Below are 27,300 nucleotides of genomic sequence, written 5' to 3'. Positions count from 1 at the left end.
GACTTTATAATGGCTACACACTCTCTGTGTGAGGAGCTGCCTTGCTGTCTGCCTCACTAGACTGAAATGGGAGTCACATGACAATATTTACTGTGGAAGTTCTCTCTGAAAATTCTCTCCGCTGACATTTTTCTCACAATTGGGTAATTGACAGAAGTGTGGGGGTGATAAAATGAACATTTTACTCATCTTCAAGTCTCCTTTTCACATGACCGTGTAAAGGCCGGATTCAAATCACGCGGGGTCAGTCATGCCTCACTTTCACTAGACAGGCTGTAAAACTGTGCAAAATTATGAACAGTTGTCTTTGATATGGGAATGCTGTTGTCAGCCAGTTGTCATGGAATGCAAGTTATGATGAAGTAGGTCACCACCAGCTCATGAATGCTGTTTTGTTCAGGATCTTCATGCTTGGTGGTGACCTACTTCATCATAACTTGTATTCCATGACAGCATGACGTAATGGCTATTAGACAAACCGGCAGTCATACACAATCAAATAACATCCTTAATAAAAGATAATATCCTTTATAAAACAAAACAAACTGCTGCAGAGTAAAAAGATGACCATACGGCTACAGAAACTGATATCTTGGATTTAGAATAATGTCATGGCTTGTGTTTTTCAAAAATACTTAATTCAATCTGATATATATGTGAGATTATTTTAAGGTTATTAGTATAACAAGGGCCTCCTATTGTGTCATTTAAGTATGCAACAAGTCCCTGAATTCTTTAAATATTTAGCAGATTTGTCATGCACCCTGTCCTTTCTCTGTTAATTAGTAAGCTTCAATTTCAAACACTGAACTATTGCAAGCATTAATGAGCTCTCATGAACAAACTTTTCAGGCTCCTGTAAATTCCAAAGCAACAGCTGATTCTACTTGGATACTAATATTGCGCACTATACTTTGCATGCATACATAAAACACATGTATATATGCATTATTTATGCTTTATATGTACACAGAATATATGTCAGTTCATTGAAACTTCAGCACATGGTTGTGCCATATGGCAACATGGCACGTATGCATTGCTTTCAAAATAAATAATTGGATAAACAAGCAAACAAAAAGGTAAATACTAAATGTAAATATATTCACCTTGAGGTTCGTGGGTTTAACAGACGGCTTCTTGAACAGGGAAGTTCTGGCAGTGAAAAAATATTCCTCTGAATCGTCTTCCAAACTACTGTATCCACTACTCATGGTGCTCGTCCACGACATTTGAAGAGAAACTCTGACACATCCAAAATATATATATTAATCTGTATGTACGCGCTAAAGTACAGCTGCTGTACTTCACGCGCAACGCAAACACGAGTCAACTCCGCTCCGTCACTATCCGCTTTATTTCTCCCTGGATGACTAATCGATTGGCGAATTCAACAAACACTACTCCTTTCCTCGTTAAATATGTGAGATCTGTCTCTAATAAACGTATAACGTAGGGAAAACTCTTTAAATAGTTCAAACTACACGGAAAACGCGCCTAGTCGACTTCTTTCCAAAGACTTTTCAAACTGAACTGAGTTTAACAAACGCAACGCAACAGGAGCGACGCGCTGGAGATAGAACACACCCACTGACACACATTTCCTCATCACTTCCTTCCTCCTAGGTGTTTCCTCCCTACCTGCAGGCATGATCAGCAATCATCTTTCAGTAAAACAATAAAATAATTGCCAACAGAAATTAAAGACACCTATATTTAATAATGCAATATAGTTCCGCAATGTAATATAGTTCATTACAATACGCTGTTTACGTATCAACTTGGCGCATTAAAGGGATTGTTCATAATTTTCTCACGCTCATGCCATCCCAAGTGTGTATGACTTTCTTTTTTTCAGCTGAACACAAACAAAGATTTTTAGAAGAATATCTCTGCTCTGTTGGTCCATTCAATAAAATGGCATAGTGGCCAGAACTTTGAAGCGCCAAAAAGGACATAAAGGCAGCATAAATCTAGTTTTTTCTAATTTGGTGCATTACTATAGAATCTAATTCTCCCACCACTACAGTTAATTACTGTACGCTGCTACACGTAGCAACTTGCCGTATTAATATAGAATCTAATTCTTCCGCCAAGTAACGTAGGTCTACTATTACTTTATACTCTTTGCAAACAGTAACTTGGCACATTAATATAGAAATGAAGGCATCTCATCCATTCAGAATTGATGGTTGGAACTATACATTTTATAACGATACATTCAACACTCTATGAAAAGCAATACTTCGCTCTAATCCCTGTTGATGGCTAGAAAACAACTTTTAAAATGTAAATTCACTTACCTCTATTAGTATACACACTGATGCAAACTTTTTTATTTTCCTTCTTTGAAACATAACACTGACTACTTCTCAAGCTGGTGCAGGCCTACCATCTGAGCTAAAAGTATAGGTTTGGGGCATTTAATTCAAGCCACTACGCCCATATAAATGGGAGTAACTGTAGACCAATGCAAACATAGGGACCAGTCTTACAAAAGTGGAAGATTCTTGATGACAGATTGCTGCGAGAGACTTGTGCGTGTGGTGCATATGACGGCTTACAAAGCAGCACTTTGTTTTGGTGACCTACGATTTGCAACATGTGTGAGAACAACACCTCAAACCATTGTGAATGATGAATTACATGCCTGGAGAGGGGCCTGTGACCATAGAGACCAGAGGAAATGAGGAATGGGCAGCAACCACTACCACTTTTACAATGTCTCACTTTTCAGGTCTAATAATGACCACTTATTCAGGTAAAGTTTATTACTGGTCTGTCTGATCATTAGGTCACAGTGGCCGAACTTCCATGTGGAAGCCGCCCAGTGAAAAAGATTTATTCAACCAGAGACAAACTAAAAGCCTCATGTTTATGACTTAGTATGGGTCTGGTTTTGGATTTACTCCATAAGCAAACCACTCATTTTTGGGGTTAGTCACTTTTGGCACTCTTTGCAATTTATCCAAAGATGTTGGGTCCCACTTCTCTATGGATAACATATATCTGGGGTATAAGAAAATGCCATAAAAACTTAACCATGCAAGTTGGCTTAAGGGAAAGTTATTGTACACATTTCCCGTATCATTCTTTTATTCAGAAAATTTTTATGTTTTGAGGAGCAGAACATTTCTGATAGCCTAAGCAAATTTTCCACTAAAACCAAAGACAGCCCCAGAGCATTGGCTTGCATTATCAGTCAGTCAAAATTAATTACTGCAACCTCTGCAGAGCAGTTTTTATATCTGAAAGAGAACAGACATCATTTTTATTGTGTTAACAGCTGCCTTGAGGTTTTAGCTTATTATGTTTTCAAGCAAATTTCCCTTTACACATGTATATTTAGTATTTTACAATGAGTCACATTTGATAACATAACAGCCCACCCAGAGAAATGTATTTGATTCCAAAGAAGAATCATGTAGTGAAACCCAGGCAACATTTGCAGTAGATCAAGGATGGGGCTAACCACGCCTCACAAACTGCAGCTTTTTAGAGGTTTGTGGAACGACAGCGCTTAATTTAAACCCAAGAACATGAAGAAGACCTAAAAATACCCCGTCAGCAGAAGAAACAACCAAAATCATGCAAACCAAAGGCTGGTAAGCTTCAAGCTCAGAAGCATTTCAACTGGTTGATCAGTACAGCAATTTTTATTGGATTTTTTTCCCTCTACATAGCAATTTTTGCATCAGTTATCAATTAAATATAATGTTGCCCCTAAGAAAAAAAAAACATAACCTTTAAAAATCTTAATTGAAATAAAAAAATAAAAATAAAAATAAAAAACATGGAGATGGATGAACCCTCCATAATTCTGTGTTGTCAAGGAGCGTGTGAAAACACATTGAGGATGTCTCACCCCACTAGGAAACTCATTCCAAACCTCACTCTGCTACAGAACAATAGGGTCCCGCAGAAGGGGCAGACATGTGACCTGTGACTGTAACCTGTAGTTTTCTGGCTGTGGGCCATAGCCTTCATTACACATTATCCACATTCCTCTGCTGAGGGGGAGTGATTCATGCTCCCAGCACACAGCTACTGTTTAAGTGCTGGCATTTACGTGAGGGTGTGTGGAATGTCTCGTAAAGACAAATCAATTTATACTTACACACAGTCACACACAAAGATTTTTCTGTGGCAGGTCCATTAAACAATGTGACCTCAAGACGTTTTCCTTCGTACACACCGTAATACACCTATTACAATAAAGTAATAGTTCATCCAAAAATATATGTTTGAACCCTGTATTCTGTGATAAGGACATTTAGGCGGAATGTCCGAGCTGCTCTTTTCCATATAATGAAAGTGGAAGGTAATTTATGCTGTTAAGCTCTAAAGAGCATAAAGTTAGTCCATACTACTGGTGCACTATATTTCAAGTCTTCTGAAGCTAAATGACAGCTTTGTGTGAGGAACGGACCAAAATTTACAGGAATATTCCAGGTTCAATACAAGTTAAGCGGTATCACCTTACAATACGGTTCCAGTTGTTAACATTAGTTTACTACATTAGTTAACATGAACTAACAATGAACAATACTGTGACAAGGAAGAGGGCATGACCGGCGCTGAATCAGCTGATCAGTGGGAGAGCAAGATAAAGGGGAGCCGGAGGCGCCAGTTCGAGAGAGAAAGAGATGCATGTGGCTGCATTGTGTGTGTCTGTTTGTCTTATGGTTTTGATGTTTGTTTTATGTTAAGTTTTGCCTTAAAACTTTATGATGACTGTTCAGCCGGTTCCAGTCTCCTCCTTGCCCATCCTTATACTGTAACAGTATAATAGAATTATTTTTTCAACATTATGCCACAAACACTGTCAAATGAGCTCAACTTGCATTGAACCTGGAATATTCCTTTAACTAATGTTAACGAATGGTACCTTATTGTAAAGTGTTACCAGTTAAGCTCAATCAACAGCATTTGTTGCATAATATTGATTACCACAAAAAATAAAATTTCAACTTGCCCCTTGTTTATTAAAAAAATCAGTTACAGTAAGGCACTTCTGTAACTGCCAGTCCAGTCCATAAACACTAAAATACGTATTGTTTAAAACATATAGCCACAAGAAATAAACATTATACATGTAAACAAGATTTTAGTATGAAGAAATTGCCTACCAGCCTTATCTTTGTAAAGTTATATTCAATACCACGATTCCAGGGTTTTGTTGTCATGACAGCAAAGTTGTAATATTGGATATTACATAAATAAGATTAGTAAGCGATTTTATCACACTAAAATAATGTGAATACATGTAATGTTTACGTCTAGTGACAATACTTTTGAAACAATGCGTATTTTTGTGTTTATGGACTGATCCCAATCACTTCCATTGTAAGTGCTACACTGTAACCGCGATTTTTGCTTTTTTTGATAAAGGAGGGATGAGTCAAAACCCGAAATATCCCTAAATCATTAGACACAAATAATCTTACCTCCCATATAGCTTTCAAATCTCATTTACGCATGTGTTCAATTCAAATATGGCACCTTTTGGGGTTTGATGTCATTGAGGCCATTTGTTCTTGTGTGTGTTGTAATCGAACATGGCGTGCAGGTTTGAATATGTGGAATGGTGGAATGTAGCATATGCATAAATTCATACAGGTTTGGAATGATGCAAAGACACATAACTCCTATCATTAACGTCCCAATGAGTGTTTGGGATGTGCTGACCAAAGCACAACAGATTTTAACCTTAAAATACATTAGTTTCCCACTGCTCAGATACCCCAGCAGTTCCTTCAGGTTATTTCAAGAGGATATGAATGGTCAATCCAAAAGACAACAATATTGAGGGAAGCTGAAACAGACAATGACGTCATCTTCTCAGTCTAAATGATACTGAGATACAAGTTGAGATCAAGGGCTTCTACACAAACTCAAACAATCAAGTCTTAGTGTTCACTATCCCGCAGATGTTCCTAGCAATGCAAGCTCGATTTCATGAGTTGCTGCGTTCTAAAATGTGTCAGGTTGCAATTCACAATGCAACCCAAGTACACATTGCATTCTCAATGTTGCAAAGGGGTGTTATAGCAGACATTAGCATGAACTGTCCACTTCTGTGATACGTTTTAAAATCAATTACTGTCATGGTGGAGCAACAGTTGGAAGAGAATACTGCTGAGCAAGTATGTTAAAGTCAATATATTTATAGCAACTACCTGAATAATAACACATCCGGTTTTATGGCACAAACTTTTGACAGTAACTCTATCGCCCCCTTGAGTACAGAGGTTTGTTAGCGCCGCAGTAACGCAAGATTGCATGTTTAGTTTAACCGGACCACGTGTTGGCAATGGGATGGCCAAGTGCTCAGGTCTCTGTACGCATACATACAGTACGTAAATTATGTTTCTGGCCTTAGTATGAGCAATGCAAACAGCACTAATTATCTATGACTACATACGATACTTATTTGCATTTGCATAGTAAATTACATCCGTCTTGAAGAAAAGGTTGTTTATCATTTAAAAAGGTTTGTTGATACAGCAATACGCAATCCCACCCAGTGATGAGCTTTCCACTTCTTCAGTAGATCCTGCTGAGCCTGTCGGCTAATCCAGTCTTTGTGAATGTGGCGACGGCTGGGAGCAATTACTGCTGCAAAAGCTAATTTATATGCACATTTCCATGGAAAGGTACTTTGCAACTGTTTGATATAAAAGTAGCCAAAGCAACTGCTCCGTAACGTTCTGTCAAAGAGTCTTCAGATTTAGTGGTTCCATGGATTTAATTTACAAACACACCACTTGCTTTATCTCAGTTTGATTAAAAATGCTCTCTCAGGATCCAAGAACTCATTCATGCATGCATTTGTTCACTGTGATCACGTAGCAACATACAGAACGCTTGGAATCCAGTGTAAAAACATGATATAAAGTCTGGAGTGCTTTCAAAAAGTGTCTTTGGATCAAAGTGTGGACATATGTGAACATAACATGAGGTGCTTTATGGATAGTTAACGATGACCTAGTTGAGTGAAGGAAGATCTGAAGAAAGAGGCGGGATTAGCTCTTAAAATAGACAACTGCTAATCTCAGGCCTAAAGTAGACCTGCCTGCTTATTTTATTTGGAGGATAAGCAGTCATGTGAGCTAAAAGTGAATCATTGGTCACAGAATGTTGCTCTCCAATGAGGTCAAGGGGCCTAACCTACATTGGATATATTTATAGGGTTCCTACAGGAATGTCATTGTGTGACAGTTAAAAGCCAAAGTGAATTCTGTTAGCATTCTAATCCAACAAAGAATGAAATCTATTCCCTTGTTGCATTACTGGAGCTTGCCAAATTGTCCTTGAAAACCCTTTCTAGCAAACATCAGTCTAGTCAGAGCCTACCCTTCGTAAACTGTTCTTGAGGTTTGAACAATCAAATCCCATTAAATGTAATGATGGAGCCATGTAACTGCCAATTTTTTACAGGCCTTTCTGAATTGTAGCATCTAAAGATCGAAAAGACTTTGGCTCAGATGCATACAGAGGGTAGATTGAGCAGTCCCACAGCAAATGTGCCAGATCTGAGTGCACGACCGAAGAGAATCAGCCTGTGATGGAACATATTATGCTTAATAAGGTTTACTGATGCTTCAGTTCAAATTTCCACAAAGCCCATGTTTCTCTACAGTATCACGATTAACCAATGCAAACATCACATCTTCTGTGACTGGTCAAACAGATCTGGCTTTGGTTGGTTAGTGAAATATAATTATTAGAGTCTCGGGGATGAACTCTAGACCCAAAAAGAAAGACAAATTAAATCACTCTAACCAAGTTAACCAAATTAGTCGCAACCAATTCACATGACTGCACAGACCTAATTCACTGTAGATAAAAATTTTGGCCTTTCTCCATCAGCATCGGAATGCTGATTTGCTGTTGTTCCCACCAAAAACTTCAAACCAGTCTTGCTAGTCCCAACCAAAACTTCCACGCTGGTCTCATAGAATCACATTACTATACCTACATTTTGTGAATTTATTTTTACGTGGCTCATTTTACCGCGGCAGTTTCCTTGTGATGTGAACACTAGAAATGCTACAAACACAGTGACTTTTATTCCCTTTAATATAAATCACGAGTAAAACAGCAGATTATCAGTTTATTAACACTTATTATTAGCTCTGTTCCTCACTCAGTGCTATTTTAAGACATCTAAACACTTTTACTATAGCGCATGACTAGTACGGCATACATTTTAACATTTGTATTACATAAACTTGACATTTATAAGTTTGTTTGAATGCGATCAAGTTGCACAGAATCTCAACCGTTAGAGCGCAGCACTTGCGATGCAAAGGACAGGGGTACGAGTCCTGAAGAGCATGTGATTCTACACGTGACCCCAAAGTGTCATGGAAGAACTAAAAATGACATTTCACAATTGCTTTTTGTGACACTCGGTTAGGTTTAGGTTTAAGGTAAACTTAGGCAAAACACAATCTTTAGGCAAAAACACAATGGCATTGCTCAACTGTTTTCTTTACACATCTTGAAACAAAACCTGAGCACTGGAGACTGGCATTCCATTTATCGTGGACATATAGTTGTGTGGTAATGTGGTGGAGTTAAAGCTTTGCCTCTCACAGTCTGGACTGGTTTCACCACCTATAGTTCCCAGCAGTCAGCAAACACCTGCCAACAATCTGCTGTCTCATAGAAAAATGAAACTTTCGAAACAACCCACATAATCCTGCTGCAGCTGAACTTAAGTTGAACATGACTTTTTTGTTAGGAGCACAAAACTATACAGCAGTTTTTGTATTTAGTTCCCCCGCAAAATTAAAATTCTGTCATCATTTCTTACATGGAACACAAAAGGAGGTGTTAGGCAGAAAGTTAGCCTCAGTCACCATTCACTTTTGTTGTATAGAAAAAAAAAGATGCAACGAAAGAAAATGGTGAGGTTAACATTCTGCCTAACGTCTCCTTTTGTGTTCCATGGAAGAAAGCGAGTTTGAAACTAAATGAGAGTGAGTAAATGTCACAATTTTCATTTTTGGCTGAACTATCCCTTTAATGGCTTGTAATGCTGTAAAAATGTCTTAGATGTTATTATCCTTGATGGCTTTGTGTAGAAACAGTTAAACGGGAACAAGTGGAGCTTCGTGTTATTAATTATTGTGGTCAATGCACCTGTAACGAAGCTCAGCAATGACAGGCAGACGAAGATGTAGGAACCCAGGGCGTGGCGACTTGACGTGTGTGTGTGGGGGGTGGGGCTACATGGCATGACATGGAAACATGGCATGGCAGGATCCTGACTTGGCCATGATAGGCGTGACCGCTGGACCGTGGGGCAGAGGCAGGCCTGGACATGGAGCAGTATGGGGCTTGGCTGTGACATGGCATGGAGCAGACTAAGGTTCGGCTGTGACATGGCATGGAGCAGACCGAGGTTCAGCTGTGACATGGCATGGAGCAGACTGAGGTTCGGCTGTGACATGGCATGGAGCAGACTGAGGTTCGGCTGTGACATGGCATGAAGCAGACTGAGGTTCGGCTGTGACATGGCATGAAGCAGACTGAGGTTCGGCTGTGACATGGCATGAAGCAGACTGAGGTTCGGCTGTGACATGGCATGAAGCAGACTGAGGTTCGGCTGTGACATGGCATGAAGCAGACTGAGGTTCGGCTGTGACATGGCATGAAGCAGACTGAGGCGTTATTGTGACAGGCTCAGGTGTTGCTGTGACATGGCATGGAGCAGGCTGAGGCATGGCTGTGACATGGAATGGGGCTGACTCTGGCGTGGCTGTGACATGGCCTGGGGCACACTGAGGATCCGTGGCAGAAGGTGGCGCAAGCTCGGCGGCCATGACGTGGGGCGAAGCCGTGGAAAGCTCGAGGCTAAGAATCCTGGATGACTGGAAAACTACCTCTGTGGTTGTGAACATGACCTCTGTGGTCGTGAACATGGGCAGAGACTTGGGAACAAAAGCCTTTCTTCTCCTCCTCCTCCGGACGGCCGAAGTTGGCAACGCCGGCTCTGGGACGGACGAGGCTTCAAGCTCGCTGGCCGTCGCAGGTGTGGGCTCGTTGGCCATCTCCCCTACGGTGAATGGTGAACCACTTATCAGTAGGGCAAGGTCAATATACCAAACAAGGCCGTCGGCACACCGACCGTCAGGCATCAGGGAGGAAACCAGCTTATACAGCCCAAAACGGAAACAGCCCTTGAGGGCCACCTCATTAAAATCCACCCTGCAGGCCAGAGCACAGAATTCCTACGCATAATCCTCCAGGGGACGACTCCCCTGTCGTAGACAGAGGAGCTGAACTGCTGGGTTCATCTTGTGTCGGTCAGGTGTTCTGTAACGAAGCTCAGCAATGACAGGCAGATGAAGACGATGATGATGATGATGATGATGATGTAGGAACCCAGGTGCAGTTTATTCAAATGTGAGTATATTCCAGAATGTGGGACATGGACTACATTACACCAAACAATACCTGACAGTCCACAATGGCAAACATGAGGGCTTAAATACAAGGACATAGGTAACAGGTAACCAAGACAACCAATCACAAGACTAAACTATAAACAAGATAACAAGACTAAATTAACTTTAGCCAGTGAAAAGACAAGACTAATAACAAGGTAATCTAACAATGAACCAATGAAAACAAGACACATGAACAGGGGAAACACATGACAAGATCATATGAGGGAACAGGAAATCGCATGACATGACACCACACGACCTGAACGGGAACAGGAACTAAACCTTAAAATAAAAGTCATGAACAAGAACAAAACACATAAACGTGACAGCACCTGTGCCTTATGCTGGGTAATGATGTGTTTGTGTGTTCGGGAAGTGGCTCATTTATGCTGCAGGCGCCCAGTGACTGTTTCCTGAGGGGAAACACTCTTTTTCCTACATCTGTCTGTTTGTTCTTCTTCGATGATTTAAACAACTTTACAGCTCAAATAATACACAAGTTTTAACAGAAGAATTAATGTAAGTGCTTTTATAAAATGTTAAGCTTCATATTTTTGCCTTTAAACCCTTCAAAAATGGACCCCATTCTCTTCCATTGTAAGTGCCTCACTGCAACCTTGATTTTTCTCCTTTTTTTAAAAAAGAACTTTTTGTGGTTAACAAAATTATGCCACTTATGATGTTGATTGATCTTAACTTGTATTGAACCTGGAATAGTAATTGAAAAGCCATTGATATCTAATAGAATATATACAGTAACTTTCTATCCTATTAAGTCTTACAATCATGCATACTCTCATAACATCATTGTTTAGAATTACATTTGCTCAACATCAGTTGTTATGCATCTTGTTTTCCAGTTCTGAGATGTTATGTCTTCTCTGTTGAACTTTTTTTGCACTGTAGAGTGGGTGTTACATGTAGACACCCTATCCTCCCTATTGCTACCTTGATAGTCAACATTAGACACTATACTGGAGTGTATGACCTTGTTTGGCCCTGAGTAACGTGGCCAACTCAACTGACTGCACTGGAGGAAGGGGGCTACTGGTCTGGAATGTAAGATCCACGCAAAGAGTCACACATTCACACACTCATATGTCTGCTAGACTCGTCCATGTTTAGAATGACACAGACAGCTGGTTCTGTACTCTCCTGTGGGAGAGTGCACACCCATGTTTAATCCCAAATTACTAACGAACAATCATAACAGATAGTGCAGGCCAGGGCCAGAGTGGGAATCATATTCAGCCTGGGATGTCATGTCCAAGTCAGCCCACACCCAAAAGGGAGGTTGGAGGTGAAAATGATAACAATAAAACAAGATCACAGCAAAAATATGCAATATATGCAATTACTTGAAAATTATTTAAGCTCTCTATGTCATTATACCACATACGGCATTCACTAAGATTTTCACTTTGTCATAAGAGATCATTGTATGTGTTGTAAAAATAAGTGAATGTTAAAGGGATATTTGATCATTTCCTCACCCTCATGCCATCCCAGATGTGTATGACTTTCTTCTGCAGAACATGAATGAAGATGTTTAGAAGAATATCTCAGCTCTGTTGGTCCATTCAATGCAAGTAAATGAGAAGCAGTGAGAAAGAGATCAATAACTAAGTCATTTTTTACTATAAATCTCCACTTTCACTTTCGTAAGCGCTCTTCTCTCTTAAGAGTTCTTCTTCTGTTTTTGGTGATTTACATAAGCATATCGCCCCCTACTGGGCAGGGAGGAGAATTTATAGTAAATATTGACTTAAATATTGATCTTTTTCTCACCCACACCTATCATATTGCTTCTGAAGACCTATATTAAACCACTGGAGTTGTATGGATTACTTTTATGCTGCATTTATGTGATTTTTGTACCTTCTGAGTTCTGATCACCATTCACTTGTATTGAAAGGACCAACAGAACTGAGAAATTCTTCTAAAAAGCTTAATTTGTGTTCAGCAGAAGACAGAAAGTCATACACATCTGGGATGGCATGAGGGTGAGTAAATGATGAGAGAAATTTCATTTTTGGGTAAACTAAGTTTATTTTAAAGACTATCTAGGAACATAATAACACTGTAGAACTGTAAATGTTTATAACTCTTTCAAGATGTACAGGCTCACACTTTAAATGGTCAGTGCTTTGTATTTTAGATAATTAAAATAGCAACAGATCCAGTGAAACAATGAAGGTTGAGTGATTGTTTTTACATTTTTACATGCCATTCAAAAATGTGCCATTTTATAATGATAAGAGTGAAATAAAAGACTAAAAATAACACATTTGTACTTTTCTTTTACTTGGAATGTAAATGTTCAGGACAAAGGCAAAATGGTTACTGTCTCTTTAAGAGGGTTTTATCGCATGATACAACACTGAAGGCGCTCTGTGCAGTTTGTTTCATTGAGTTTACTATTTTGAGACTGTAAAGTCCCATTATTTTCGTACCGTGTCGTGCTGTTGCATCTGTATACATTTACTTTACATATTCTGTTATTTTGTGACAAAAAATAATTTTGCTATTATCATTCTGCACTGCTAAGGAAGAGGATTTCAGAGATTAATTGATTGAGATTGTGAGACTACAGTCAGTATTAAACTTGTGATGATCTTGTAGGCAACCTGAAGCACCTTCATCCATTCAGCTATTAGTAGCCTATCTGTTCTCGATGGATCTTCCGCTGTCAAGTGAAGCGGCGCAACATCAGCAACATCAGTTTCGTCTCTCACAGGCTTCTCTTTCATTTGTTTGGGTGTGAGATGATAAAATATAAACTGCGTTTGCTATAATACAGAACGCAATTCTGATCCTTTAAATACCAGATGTTGGTAATTGTTATGCGACATATGATGAAAGTTTGTCAATCAACATGCGGACCTAACCTATGAAGGTATTTTTGGAGCAAATCAACTGAGCGTCTGTGACAGTGGAATTTGTAGTTGTAGAGATTAGCCACACATGTGCATCAGTAAATTTGAAGTCACAGAGAAAAATGTTTTAAGAGGTGCAAACTTGTCGATTTTTTTCCTCTCCCACAAACACAACACAACAGTTACACCATCTCAAATTCTTCATTGCTGGTGCACAAATCCTATTCTACGAATAACAAATTAAGAAACTCATACGCTCACATTTTTGCTTCAGTTGCTGCAGTGAATATGGTGCAAATCATATTCACACACCCGCATCAAAAAATGTGAAGTCATGGACAAATTTTGCTCATCCGCAAATCAGTATGTGAATTCATCTAATGAGAGTTGCACACTTGTAGAATATTTTCTCACAAATAATTTTTTTTTCTTGGATATTTTTCTAGCACATACACAAGTACATAACTACAACTGCTTGAATCTGCTGCTACGAGTCTCAAACACTGTTTTTCACTTGCAAATGACAAATTTCACACGCTCTCCCTTTTGCACCACATATCTATGTAAAATATGGAGCAAAAGTGATTTGTGCATCTGTAGAGGCAGCGGCGGGCACTATTCAGAGATCAGAGAATTTTGACCAATCAGAAGAGCAAGTTTGGGCGCCTATCCGTTGGCGGAACTTGGCAACCGAATGTGTAGGAAAAAAAAGACTTCCATGAGCATCTTTCTGAGCTAGCAGTGGCAAATACCAATAAAGCTATGTTTTTGTTTTTTTGTTTTTGGTGGATAGTTTTTATAGGAATACCATATTAAAGTAAAGGGATGTCAGAGTTTGCACTACAGTAGGCAATTTGCCCAGTAATTATTACTCCAATAGGGAAGCAGTCCCGGAATTGGAAGCTGCAGTGAGTCACAGAGCGGGTTAATTAACAACTTATAAAGCCTATAGGCGATTTAAAGCATATTTTTCATCCAATGTCATGGCAAATAGGTGTTCCATATAATATAAAATCAATATTTACATAGTCTAAGAATAGTAAGTTATCTCACTCCCATGTGCCCTGCAGTGTCCCACTAAATCACGTTTGCTGACCTGCAACAGAGGCTTAATCACTTGGAAACAGGTGCTTCCTCACAAAACTAAGCTACAGTTTAGTGAGTGAGCGATAATGTTAGGTCGTATTTATCATTGTTTCTCTGTGCCATGACTATAACAAATAGAATTCCAGTATTTTAATTTCAGGTTTGTTTTATGCAAAACTGATAAATTATTATATTCCATGTGTGATCCACATTACACGTATTTTTAAAAATGTTAATTAACCTGCTCTGTGACTCACTGGACTGCTTCCCTATGGGAGTAATAATTACTGGGTAAATTGCCTACTGTAGTGCAAACTCTGACATCCCTTTACTTTAATATGGTATTCCTATAAAAATTACTATCCACCAAAAAAAAAAAACATGGTACCCATGGTTTTCTGACCATGGTAAATTAGGTGCATACATATGATATGATATTCACCTGCAAAGGCCCACCCTGTTCTGTCATTTTTCTAGAAGGTAAAGCAGAAGAGAATATAAGGAATAAATAGTGTAATATGAGGGTATCATTTAATATGAGATGACTGAATAGCAAACTTAACAGTGCAGGTAGTCTAGCGTTAGCTTACCTTTCGTGAAACAAGTAAGGCTAATCTAACTAAGAAACACTGATTACCAACGTAGCTGACCAACGCGCATATTTAAACTATAAACAAATGTATAACGGTGAGTGATTTCAGAAAAAGAAAGAAAAAACATAGCTTTATTGGTATTTGCCACTGCTAGCTCAGAAAGATGCTCATGGAAGTTCGATCGGCAAGTTCTGCCAACGGATAGGCGCCCAAACTTGCTCTTCTGATTGGCCAAAATTATCTGATCTCTGAATAGTGCCCGCTGCTGCCTCTACAGATGCACAAATCACTTTTGCTCCATATTTTACATAGATATGTGGTGCAAAAGGGAGAGCGCGCAAAATTTGTCATTTGCAAGTGAAAAACAGTGTTTGAGACTCGTAGCAGCAGATTCAAGCAGTTGTAGTTATGTACTTGTGTATGTGCTAGAAAAATATCCAAGAAAAAAAAATGATTTGTGAGAAAATATTCTACAAGTGTGCAACTCTCATTAGATGAATTCAAATACTGATTTGCGGATGAGCAAAATTTGTCCGTGACTGATGCGGGTGTGTGAATGTGATTTGCACCATATTCACTGCAGCAACTGAAGCAAAAATGTGAGCGTATGAGTTTCTTAATTTGTGATTCGTAGAATAGGATTTGTGCACCTGCAATGAAGAATTTGAAAAGGTGTAACTGTTGTGTTGTGTTTGTGGGAGAGGAAAAAAATCGACAAGTTTGCACCTCTTAAAACATTTTTCTCTGTGACTTCAAATTTACTGATGCACATGTGTGGCTAATCTCTACAACTACAAACTCCACTGTCACGGGCGCTCAGCTGTTTTGCTCCAAAATACCTTCATACTAACTGGCCCAATTTTTAACCGGCCCAGCGGGAATTCTCCCGATCTTCCCGATTAGCCACTCCGGCCCTGGTGTAGGCCCATCTAACAGTACGCACTGCATACTAAACAACCTGAAGCAAATAGCATAATATGATTAGACGTAAAAAAATAAAATAAAATAAAAAAATAATAAAAATAAAAACCTTTGAGCACTGTGAATAACTTCTGGAATGTAAAGTTAACATATTTTCCACACTATTTTTTTAATTACATTTTTAACATTTTTAAATAAAATGGACACTTCCTTTGTCTTGCTAAGGCTAATTTCATAGCTAACGTTTTATGTATCCTAAATACACACAATTAAATTATATTTACAAATTTTTGCATAATTTGTCAAAATGAAAGATTAACTGAAATGGAACCCAATAAAAATGTTCTGCTCACAAGTGATATTTCCCTTGATTTTCCTTTATTTTCTTCAAACATCATCACTTGTCTCATGTTTCATCTCAAGTGAGCTTTTCACTGACACTTTTGTCCATTTGGTTAAGAAGTAACTTTACATTAACAACTGTACAGTAACAAGTACACTAAAAAATTGTTTGGTTTGGTGGAAATGACGGCAAATGTTTTAAAAAGCTTTAATAATTTTCGAACAATGATATTGAAATGGGTTATGTAAATTTCACTCGTTGTTAAGATTATCAAAGTTTTAAATGTAATAATTTGTATTTAATTATGGATTTTCATTGTTTAATATTGAAAGTCTGGGTCTGGGACAAGGCTAAAACACTCAAACCAATACATAAAATGCATTTCAAAAGTATATAAATGATAAAGGCCTGGAGAAAAGTTTCCAAGTCAGTTTTACTGTGACCTTCATATAACAACAAGTTGAAATCTGTTTGTTTAAATAAAAATCAACCACTAGGACATAAAATTGCCCGAAATTCCAAACTGGATAATTCTTTTTATTTTTTATTATTTCTTTATTTTTTTGTAGAAATTACATTTTGCATCAAGAAAAATATTTATATATTTATTTATGCATATTTAATGCAAAACATGTCTACCAAATACTACCATGACTATAGTAGTACTTTATAAATGAGAATGGGATATATATATTTTTATTTTTTATTTTTTTTTACACTTTCAGGGTACTGAGAACTGGGCATTGCTTCATGAAAATAATATCACTATCCAGTTCTTAACAGGCTTTATTTTCTTTATTCATCATGACATTTACCCATTTATGAACTAATAATCTGAGATCAATTTTGCTTTTAAACCAGTTACAGCACAGTTAGTCTCTATGACCATGGTAACACTGTAATTACATACTCCAATGTCTTGCACAAATGGGGCAGAACTGGACTGTCATGAATAACACACATACCACACCAACCTGTGTGTTGACCCTGCCAAGTCTCTCTCTCTCTCTCTCTGTCACACACACACACACACACACACACACACACACACACTGCTTGTCTTTCATTCAGGAATGTAAAGTTTACAAAGCATCTACTGTATAATGGTGTTATGAAAAAGAAAACGGACACTATGGTGACAAGCAGAATTCTTCTCTAGTGTAACATCCTCCTTTTGACAGACAAGCTATTGTTACTTCAATGCAAAGCGCAATGGGAATTAGTGTGTGTGCGTTTGCTTGTGTATACACTCATATGACACTAAATAACAGAGTATTATCATTTAAATCACAGTTATATAAAAAAGTTCTAAGTGAAGACTACAGCAAAGCAGTAATAACTATGACCAAACTGAGGCACACCCACCATATTCTGAATATTACACCCTCAGAGTTACCTCCACTAATGGTCATAATTGTTTTAAAGCTTTCATGAGACTGGCATTAATCTTTTATCTGCCAGTGAACATTAAAATAACATGCACAAGGAGTATGGATACCAACATTGCCCAACATTCACAGCAATATTGAGACTTCTTTAAGAAGTTTAGCTGGAATTGTTCACTCCCTTGTGGTAATCACTGAACATTACTAGCAAACACATGAGAGATGACTGTGATTGTTGACATTCTGTTGAATGCGAGTGTGTATGTTCAGTATTTCAGAATATAAATTATATATTACTTACACTGTGTGACCATTGCTTGTTGTTAAGGTGGTTCTGAGAGTGGGGACTGAGTGGGCAGCCATTAGAAGATGCATTCTGATGACAGTCTAGCACCACCTGGTCACGGCACTGGGCATGACACGTGTATTTACAACCTGTAAGGGAGGAAGACAAATCAAACAGCATTGTTACTGCATAGCATACTTGCTAAAATAAGACATCTTGAACACTTCTTGCAAGATGAAATAGAACTAGATTTTTTACATTTTCTTGTAAATATGTATTGTGGGTTGTTGCTATGAGGTTGCAATGTGATTATGGAGGACCAAGTCTACCAATATTAAAAATATATGAATATATTTGTAAATAAATATTTAAAAAAAAAGGGAAAGGTGTACTTAGAAATACATTACATCAATTTCAAATATTTATATATTTTTTTCTCCCCAATTTGGAATGCCCAATTCCCAATGCGCTCTAAGTCCTCGTGGTGGGGTAGTGACTCGCCTCAATCTGGGTGACGGAGGACGAATCTCAGTTGCCTCCGTGTCTGAGACCGTTAATCCGTGCATCTTATCATGTGGCTTGTTGAGCGTGTTACCGCAGAGATGTAGCACGTGTGGAGGCTTCACGCTATTCTCCGCGGCATCCATGCACAACTCACCACACACCCCACTGAGAGCGAGAACCACATTTTGACAACCACAAGGAGGTTACCCCATGTGACTCTACCCTCCCTAGCAACCGGGCCAATTTGGTTGCTTAGGAGACTTGGCTGGAGACACTCAGCACGCCCTGGATTCGAACTCGTGACTCTGCATCTTTACTCGCTGAGCTACCCAGGCCCCCTAGGAGTGTGTTTTTATGTTGCTAGGGTGTCTGGGTGTCTGCTTGGTTGTTGCGTACTGGCCAAGTCAAAAGAGTTAACCCTTTGTCTATGATACTCTTGTCTTAGCAAGCACCAATAATAATTTTTTTTCTGGTCAGTAGGAACTTTAGTGAAATGTGATGGCTTTGCTGGTCCAGCTAAACAGAAAGCAAAGTGTGTTGGTTTGCAAATAACATGGCGCACATGCACATTTTTAACATAGAAAAGTTTACACTTAAACATATTGTACACGTGTTTCCAATGACATACACAAACACCAAACACGATGATGCAAAACAAAACTGAAAGTGCTTTGAGCATCAAAAATAATTAGTGCTGCAACAACTGATCAATAAAATCAATAATAATCGATAATCAAAATAATTGAAAAAATCAATCAATTTCATTATTGCATATATACGTCATGCACTGAGAAACTCTGTCAGTGACATCACTTTACTGTAGTTAAAAAGTACTGTAGTTACTGTTTGCATAATAGAACATGTTTGAAAAATGCATCTGCCTCAATCAAACCAATCGCAACAGAGAAAGGGAGCGCAATCAGTTGGTTTAACTGTGGCATTTGATACACATTGGTTTTAGACATCAAGTTTAGGTTTAAATGTAACTGTAAAGGAAATCCTACATATAATGCAAGAAATAGTAATTCAAAAGTGCACTAAGTAAGATTTTAGCTGGCTCTTACTGTCCCATCGGTCCCAGCAGTACTTGTGGTTTTGGACTCTATACTGACACCTATCGTCCTGGATCCTTGAAGTTGTTTACTAAGAATATTTTGTTTGTTGTTTGAATGTTTGGTTTGCTTGTTTTGTTTACATGTACTCTTATGTTTGAGCCTTGGCTGATATTATTATTATCATTATTTGTGGTAGTAACTCAGTCAATTGCATGACACAGGTTGTCATGTGTTGTCAACATGGCAGCGCCCATGAGGGGGCGACCCGCTCCATGTAAAATTAAACAGCTTTTATTCTGTTTCTGATAGGACTGAAGTCTTCATCTAATGTGAGCGTACATCATTTTCAACATATTTCTAAAAAATGCTATTCATGTCTTTATGTGTAAAACATTTTTAATTAGCAAAACTTAGTGCATCTTTAAGAACAGTAACTGCACAGACTCCCTTATATTTATAGATAATATAAATATTTTTTATACAATCAATCATATATGTTTATTTTTAAATTAATATATTTAAAAATATATATTTTTTGCAATCGATTAACTGTTTAATCGAAGAAATAATCAAAGATTAATCGATTTTCAAATTAATCGTTAGTCGCAGTCCTAAAAACAATCCATTGCTATAATAGGGTGAATCTTTATTGCAATGTATTTTGCATGCATGTATTTTATGTATATTCATGATCAAAGCATCGAGAAGGGTATAGCAGCAGACAAAGCTCCAAAAAGGGGCGGGAGCTCCAAACCGCCAGTAAAGATATAGGGAGCCCCTTACCTAACACTTTCCCTAAACCTAAATGTCTATGGAGGTGTCGGCCCCTTTTGGAGTTGGTGCAACCCCCTTTAGGAGTGACCCCGCCCCCTTCTGGAGAAACCACACTCTATTTTGGAGATTCCGCCCCCATTTCCAGATCTCCGGCCTACTTGAAATCATCTAGTCTCAAAGTACCAGATAATACAGCATGCACATATTTCAGTTCAAAATGTTGTCATGTTCATCATCATCCTTAAGTGAAAACTTTTGGTCTGAAAGTCATGCCCATTTTGTTTAATATGGGAATAAATGATTTCTGATGTTGAAATGAAACAAAAGCAATCTCAAGAATGCTTTTTCGGGCTGTTCTCCAGGAACACATTAGATGGATGATTAAACACGGGAGGGAGGTGCTAGAAGAGCAGCCTCTGCTCAACAAATCTCACATTTGGCACTGTTGAGTGAACATGACACATAACCACAAACACTTACAAGCTTATTCATGCAAACGTAGATTTTATGAGGCATTTTTCACTGGCTGAAAAATTCCAGTGGTGCTTTTGTTACGACCTACCTGAAGACTGACCCTTGACTTGCTGAGTAATTTTGCTGGAAAGTTTCCAGAATGCTGCTCCCATACCAGTCCAGCATATGTCTGATGAGGCTTTCTGGGTCTAAACTCACGGTATCCCATCAGTTAAACCAGCTTATTCTGTGCAGTCCACATTCACAACACAAGGACAAACTCGTCATCTCTTTCTCTCACCCGACAATCCGGCAGCAGCTTAATTGTGGATTTCTCTCTCTCTCTCTCTCTCTCTCTCTCTCTCTCTCTCTCTCAACATGCGGAGTAGGGTGAGTTGACTGTCAAATGATGAATGCTTTGGCAAGAAAATGATGGACACATACAGGACAAATGAAGAGGAAAGCACTTTGTGCGTGTGTACATATTTTTAAGGATTCAGTTCAAAAGTGTTTTTCATATTAGATCAGATCATCTATCATGATGAGACTGCAAATACACTCTTAAAAATAAAGAGAAAGGGTCTTAAAAGAACCATTTTGAAGAAACTTTCTCTAGTCTAAAGAACCTTTATCCACTACAAAGAACCTTATGAGCAATGGGAAGGTTCCATGCATGTTAAAGGTTCCTCATGGAACCATGAATGCTTAAAAAAACAACTTTATTTTTAAGAGTGTAACACTGTTCAGAAAGTGTATGTATTATCTGTACTTCATTAGGATGTGTTGATCCAGTGCTGTCAGTATTAAAATGTGAATCTTATATGTCCATTTTTCACCCCAAAATCATAAAAAAAATAGGTGTAAGGTGTAAATCAAGTCCCAACCGTAAGAAACAAAAATTAGTAATAATTTAATGCTTTGTATAAGTGTTATTCATGTGTTGTGAATCTGTAATTGCATATTAACACAAAGTACATTTGGTGTGTATATTTCAGTTTAATATTTAAGAGAGGAGAGATCCCCAGGGGAATAACGCTGAGCCATATGAAGAACAAGCAGTCTGTCACGTTGTTAAACCAATCAGGTGACCCGCCTTCCCCTCATGCTTGTAAAACTCTTTTCAGTGAGAAATTAGTGCCAAAAGTGTGAGCGCAACAAAGGGAAGACAGAACAGTGTATATCGGATTATTTCTGGAAAATATTTATGCCACAAACATGTAATTTACACATTTTTGTAGTAGTTTATTTTACACATACAGACTGATTCTATGCGGTCAATCCGTTTGACACCCTTCCTTTGCTTGCATATCGCTGACTGCAGGTTTGCAGTGTTTTTGGCCATGTTTAGGCACAAAAACAGTGTCAAAAGTGTAAGCGCGAAAAAAGGAAGTCAGAAGAATACACACCAAACTTTGTGTTAATACGAAATTACAGATTCACAACACATGAATTACACTTATGCAAAGCAAATAAGTATTGCTAATATTTTTTTCTTACGCTTGCAACTTGATTTACACCTTTACAAAACAAAAGTATTTTTACACTTGCAATTTGATTTACGCTTTCACAGATCTTACTCTGTGCGTACAGATTTTTCTATCATGCTTGTATCTTCATTTTACAAATCTTACTTTGCGCATGCAGATCATTTCGGCACTATTTTACCTCCATACACATTACACTAATTAGAGAATTAGCTGAACGCTGCTCTTCTGAAAAGCCTTTCAGATCAACAGAGAGCAAAATGAAACATACATAATGATGAGCAATGATAGCGGCGTGTTGAAACGCCACATTAAGTGGATCATTTATTCTAGGGCATGATGGGTAATGGTTGCTTAAAGTGCTGTTGTTTGCACAGAGATGCAGTCTCGTCAGTCAAGGAACTGGGCTAATGCACACACATACACACGGTTCTGGTCTCTAGGGCGGGTGGGTAGTGCAGGCCTGTCTCTTCCTTAATTGCACTTCCCATAATGAGGGATGGCACCATCGATCAAAATTTGTCCGAGGAGTGGACAAAAAACTCTCACACACTCATATACATAAACAAAACTGTCCCCATCCAGACAATGGCATGACTGTGCAATATCTGGGGCCCTATTTCTAAAACTTGCCATGTTGACACAGAAAGAATCATTTGGTTCCTTAAATGTTTACCACACAAACACATTAGCGGCAACAGACGGCCCATATAGAGCAGAGACACTAAACATAAAAATTCAGAAATTAATGTTAATGTGAGTGTTGCTTTCCCGTGCAAAACTCACTGCCACAATGCTATTGTTGCATTATGCGGTTGCTAAGGTGTTCTGGGTGGTTTTTAGAGTGTTGCTATTAAGGTTGCCACTTTCAAAGTTGTAAAATAATGGACACACTCTGTAAAGTTGTCGACCAGGGGGGTTGTGTAAGGGGGGTGACATATTCAGATGGTCCCTTACCACATCCTCCACAGTTTTAGCAATAAATGCTTTGAGAGTTATTAATAACAAAAAAAATGATAACCTTTTTTTATTTGCTAAAATGAGAAATTTCCTGACACATGACTTATAAAAATATAGTTATTTTTATTTCTTCAATGGATTATTTATCTTCTTTATCTTATTGATGTATACATTTGTGTTGGTTTATGTACTACGTACTTTACTATGTTTCTGTATATTGACTTTTTAGTTTTTTTATCTTTTATTTATTTATTTTTTCCTTCACCTGTACTTCTTGACTTTGTGACTCAGTGACTGTATTCATACATTGTTCGATCTGTGTAATTTTTTACATCTTATTGAACATTTATATTGAACCTTCTGTTTTTCAATAAAATAAAATAAAAAACAGCTTTAGCACAATGTGTGAACTTTTCAGACGGCCCCTTACCACACCCTAAACAGTATTAGCATGTTTTAGCACAATGTGTGGACTTTTAAGATGGCCCCTTACCCACTATAGACTATTTCCAACTTGTATCGGTGTTAAACTAACAATCTGGAACAATTTCACCGTGACGCCATTGGACCACCTTAAATACGGGACAAATCGCAGATTCATCTTGAAAAATGGGACAATCCCGTATTTTACGGGATGGGTGGCAACCCTAGTTGCTATGCAGTTGCTAGTGTGTTCTGGGTAGTTGCTAGTCATTGCTGGCCTAAGTCTCTATATATAAACCAAAAAGCTTCATACTAAGTACAGTATAAGCAATATAATAGTGATGCTTGCCCAAGTAAACACAGCTAAACTAAATGTTTACTGCACCCCCACAACATAATTATGATTCATTAAAAACATGCACAGTATGATGGTCTCTGGATATTGTATTTCACTTCCACTGCAAAAGAAAAATTATGTTTCTCTGCAAGTAAATATGAACTCAGACTGACTGGCAACAAGGAAGTATAAACACATTAAGATCAGCATGAACCAGATGGCTTTCACTCTCTCCTTGTGTAACAGGTGTGTGTGTGTGTGTGTGTGTGTGTGTGTGTGTGTGTGTGTGTGTGTGTTGGACAGGTGGAGGTGTCCCTCTGTCTGTTAAATAGGTTACTTCTTTAATGCTACTTTGTAGTTTTCAAACTTTTTCACTTAACCTCAAATGTTGCTGTTTATTCCACCTTCACAAATAAAAGTGCAGGAAAATGTGAAACAGCTTATTTTGGAGTGGAAACAATTGGTCCACGTGGAAAGAAAAATCGGAAATCATATCTATTTAATCTCTCAGTTGTTTGTCCTAGACAGCTATGAGAATAAATGGAGATCAAATGGAGACTTTTCAGGTTTGTATCTTGAGAAAAAGATCCCAGCAACATCACAAGTCTCCTCTAGAGTTGCGTTTACATGCGCTATAGCTACCAAAAATCAGCTTATTCAAAAAGTACAACAACACAAGAAAACCGCTTTTACATGAGACTTTTAAGTTCTGCTTTTTATGTCAAAAACGCAAACAGACATGCACACAACACTTCGGGGTAATGGGCAAAAATCTATGTGTGCCGATCAGTTTTTGCTTAAACTGTTTCTGACCTTACCCCAATAAAAGAAAACTGTTTAAGGCATTTGCATGACCACACAGAACACACAATATCGGCATAATCGGTGTAAGATCGTGCATGTAAACGCACTCAGTGTCACAAACTATGCTCAGATCTGAAAAGATACCAAAGTCTGCAATGAAAAGTCAGAGATTTTATATGCACTCAATTTAAATTCTTCAAAGATAAAATGATCTGAATTCAATTGAAATTAATTTATTAAAAATTATATAAATTATATACAATTTTCCTCTGTTCCAAGGTGCTTTCAATAAAGAGAGGTCCCTCAAACAGAAAAAAATGACATTCATCTTTGTCGCCTGCTACTGCAGGTCAAGTTTCATGACATTTTAGCATTAGTGCTTTTTCCTCATCAAATAAATGTCTCTTTTTCATATCAGACTCCCAACACAATAGTCTGTTTACAACAATAATGCAATGACGACTGAACAAGAAGCAGAGCCTGTCCTTACTCTGTTGATTGCTATATACAGTAGATAGGGCTTAACGAATTTTTCATCTGTCTGTCTCGTTGTGTCTGCGCCATTTTGGGAGCAACCCAAAAATAATGTGATGCGGAATTTCTATCTTCGTTTCTAACGGAACTTTTCAGAACATAGTCTTCATTCCACACTGGCTTCATGGGACCACTGAAACAACGCTCTGCAGACAGGACACCTGCACAACCATCTTGAGGTCACATCAACACCTGCCTGTGACAAAATGTCAAGAAAATACTCTATTCTTTTGCACTGACTTCTCATTACTTTTGTCATTCAGTCGAACTCTATTGAATGGACGTAAAAATTAGGAAATATTTGAAAAGTTATTGTGAACTTCTCACACTGGTGTCAAACAGTTCTCTAGTTTAGACTCGACTCCAGTCCTTCAGTCATATGTTTTTAGTGCTCTGGTCTGTGTTTGCTCAGCCGGTAGTCTGTGGATGTTGGCATTACGCTACTGAGCAGCGTTTTTGTACCTGTTGAAAAGCGTAAAACAAACATTACATCAGCAGTGACTGCACAGCCCCCAGCAATAACACATCACTTATACAGTGACAAACACATCGAACACAATCTACAACATAATCACAACCAAGTCTAGTTGAAGATTGTTGAGTCAGTCAAACTTGTGAGCAATGCTAAAGAAAATAGGCACCGTGGTTATTTATTTATTCAAGTGTCTTGATTAATAGAGACTTTGTTGTGATGCTAGTATGCTACTAAAGCATTGCTGAACATCACAGTTTGGTGAGATTCAGTTTAGATTAATGGCAGGTCAAATATTATCAGCATGAAGCTTAATGCCAGCAGATTTCCTTCCTTTATCTGGAACTTTAAATATCATGGTTAAATACTATTGATAACATAGACTAATAAAGGTAATATAGATTAATTGGGTGGATTGTACTACTATGGACATGAACAATACCTCTTTTCTAAGTAATCACACTTATTATTTTGTGCATGGAGGACGAGAGAGAGAGAGAGAGAAGCAAAACAAAACAAAACAAACAAAACAAAGCAACCACATAGACCACCTACTGTAGCAATGACCCAGAGCACTGTAGCAATTGCATAGTAATGCACTGGCAACCATACACTCAACCATGCACCCTAGCATCATGGCAGTGGGTTTTCCACAGGCAAGCCAAGCACCACTCACTTTTTCTTCAGAAAATGTGAGAATCTAGTTAGATTAATTATATGTACATGAAATCAAACTAATATATGTCCCCATTGTTCTATAAATTTACAGTGAATTAAAAAAAACTTTGAGCTGCTCAGTGTGAAGTCATTCTCTAACTTCTGTATTCACAGCCTTTGCTCAATACTTTGTTGAAGCACCTTTGGCACTAATTACAGCCTCAAGTCTTTTTGAGTATGATGCTACAAGCTTGGCACACATATTTTTGGGCAGTTTCTCCCATTCTTCTTTGCAGGACCTCTCAAGCTCCATCAGGTTGGATGGGGAGTGTCGGTGCACAGCCATTTTCAGATCTCTCCAGAGATGTTCAATCGGGTTCAAGTCTGGGCTCTGGCTGGGCCACTCAAGGACATTCACAGAGTTGTCCCGGAGCCACTCCTTTGTTATCTTGGCTGTGTGCTTAGGGTCGTTGTCCTGTTGGAAGATGAACCTTCACCACAGTCTGAGGTCCAGAGCGCTCTGGAGCAGGTTTTCATCAAGGATGTCTCTGTACATTGCTGCATTCATCTTTCCCTCGATCCTGACTAGTCTCCTGGTTCCTGCTGCTGAAAAACATTCCCACAGCATGATGCTGCCACCACCATGCTTCACTGTAGTGATGGTATTGGCCAGGTGATGAGTGGTGCCTAGGTTTCTCCAGACATGACGCTTGCCATTCAGGCCAAAGAGTTCAATCTTTGTTTCATCAGACCAGAGAATTATGTTTCTCATGGTCTGAGAGTCCTCCAGGCGGGCTGTCATGTGCCTTTTACTGAGGAGTGGCTTCCATCTGGCCACTCTACCATACAGGCCTGATTGGTGGAGTGCTGCAGAGATGGTTGTTCTTCTGGAA

At 38.4% G+C, this 27,300-nt stretch overlaps 1 protein-coding gene across 2 annotated transcripts in view; it reads right to left on the bottom strand.

Moving 5' to 3' along the window:
• Window positions 1-27,300, bottom strand: part of LOC127436862 (ras association domain-containing protein 3-like) — a 54,038-nt gene that overhangs the window by 24,531 nt on the left and 2,207 nt on the right. Inside the window, exons 2-3 of one of the 2 annotated variants that reach the window (XM_051691313.1) lie at window positions 17,968-18,099; window positions 9,744-9,754 (exon numbers count right to left, since the gene is read on the bottom strand). In XM_051691313.1, coding sequence (XP_051547273.1) covers window positions 9,744-9,754; window positions 17,968-18,099 — 143 coding nt within the window. Of the gene's footprint in view, window positions 1-1,109; window positions 1,563-9,743; window positions 9,755-17,967; window positions 18,100-27,300 lie in introns of those variants that run through there. The other variant, XM_051691311.1, reaches the window with a different exon arrangement.

This window comes from Myxocyprinus asiaticus, chromosome 47 (genome assembly GCF_019703515.2).
Source record: "Myxocyprinus asiaticus isolate MX2 ecotype Aquarium Trade chromosome 47, UBuf_Myxa_2, whole genome shotgun sequence".
Lineage (NCBI taxonomy): Eukaryota > Metazoa > Chordata > Actinopteri > Cypriniformes > Catostomidae > Myxocyprinus > Myxocyprinus asiaticus.
This window is presented reverse-complemented; position numbering and strand designations above follow the sequence as displayed.